This window comes from Morone saxatilis, unplaced genomic scaffold (genome assembly GCF_004916995.1).
Source record: "Morone saxatilis isolate NCDOM2014 unplaced genomic scaffold, NCSU_SB_2.0 Contig5, whole genome shotgun sequence".
NCBI lineage: Eukaryota > Metazoa > Chordata > Actinopteri > Moronidae > Morone > Morone saxatilis.
The window spans coordinates 3,819,917-3,821,434 of NW_023340095.1; the positions used below are offsets into that span (position 1 = coordinate 3,819,917).

Sequence of the window (1,518 nt, forward strand, 5' to 3'; positions counted from 1 at the left end):
TTGCGGATATCTGAAATGTTCTTTTTGACTAGGCAAAACTGAATTAGAGATATCTGCAACACAGTCTAGCTGTTAAATGTTAAAATGGCTTGCCTCCACCCATTCCTCTCTCTCTGTTAGATGTGGTTTACACTGTCTCCACTCCATCTCCACCCACAGTTAACAAGGTCCTAGGTAGCCCAACCCTTCACCTTTTATGTTGGAGACGTCGATGTTGAGCTGCGAGAGTTTCTCACAGGTCCTCTCCATGCACTCGTAGACAGACTGCATGATCTGCTTGGGGTCCTCCTCCACCCAGCTGATTCAAACACAAACACAGGCCCGATAGAGTCAGAATATGTGCATTAAAGTGAGAATATCCAGCATTTAGACATTATATAATATAAGACACAGAGCAAAGATTAGACAGTGAGATCTGAATATGCTTTTGTGTGTACAATAAAATAAGAGCTGGACCTTAGACTCCATTGCGTTACACACATAAAAACAAAGTGAGAGATTAATCTGAAAGTTAAATTATAACCCAGTAAACATTCACAAGAGTCACAACAACAGTTTCTTAGCAGCCCCGTCTCCAAGACTACTGTGTTATTACGAAGCGATTAGATGAATAATCAATTAGTTAAACGACCAAATTTTGATTTTGATGATCGAATAACGATTTTAAATGCTGTTTCTGTTTCTTGCTTCTCACGTTTGAGGAAATTCTAACAGACACTGTCACTATTTTCTGGCAGTTTACAGACAAACGATGAGTTGAAAAGCGATCAGCAGCCGTGTGACGAAGGGCAGGGCACTCACCCCTCTTTGGGGAAACTCTGGTTGATCTCTACTTGGTGGTGACTCAACAGTTCGGCCGTCTTGGCGTTGAACACCTGTAGAGAGAAACTGAATTCATAAGAGACAAAGAATAGAAATAAAACAGTGGGCACAGGGAGGTTATCTGATTAAGACGACGTGTACTGGTTACAGCATGTTAGTGTTAACCTGTAGAGTCGGACACAAGTCAGCAATTCTTCTAATATATTCTTCTATACAGCGTTTCCCTCCTGTGCACAGACAACACTCAAGGTTGTACGAATTCAACACACACACACACACAGAGAGGAAAACATTAACCTCGAGGAACGTACGAGTTTCCAGTCACACCGCAGCCTTGAACTCTTTCAACTTTATGATCCTGAGAAACAGTGAGCGGACCCCGCTGACACTAAAGGGAAAGAGGTCACATTCAGATGAAGTCACACAGTTGGACAGCGAGCGGGAACATCGTCACTGCGTCACGGAGACACACACCGGATGACTGAGCCTGTGGGACCTTTGATACGACTCCAAAATTACAGGATTGGACTATGAATCTGACAACAGCGACAGTCTACAGAAGACATATGCTAACAATCTCAGTGTGCCACATTTTTCTCTGGACCGGTTGTCAACGTGACCCCAAAAGGTTGAACCCAGGCCAGAATAAGAGAAGATGTTCCTTTAATAGTCCCAATATTACAGCAGCAAAGTGGA

General features: G+C 43.1%; 1 protein-coding gene across 4 annotated transcripts in view; it reads right to left on the reverse strand.

Annotated features, from left to right (window-relative positions):
• LOC118338732 (glycerol kinase-like) overlaps window positions 1-1,518 on the reverse strand; it is a 14,374-nt gene that overhangs the window by 10,565 nt on the left and 2,291 nt on the right. For 2 of the 4 annotated variants that reach the window (XM_035676034.1, XM_035676033.1), the window contains exons 2-3: window positions 802-875; window positions 192-298 (exon numbers count right to left, since the gene is read on the reverse strand). In XM_035676034.1, coding sequence (XP_035531927.1) covers window positions 192-298; window positions 802-875 — 181 coding nt within the window. Of the gene's footprint in view, window positions 1-191; window positions 299-801; window positions 876-1,119; window positions 1,421-1,518 lie in introns of those variants that run through there. The other 2 variants (XM_035676036.1, XM_035676035.1) reach the window with 2 other exon arrangements.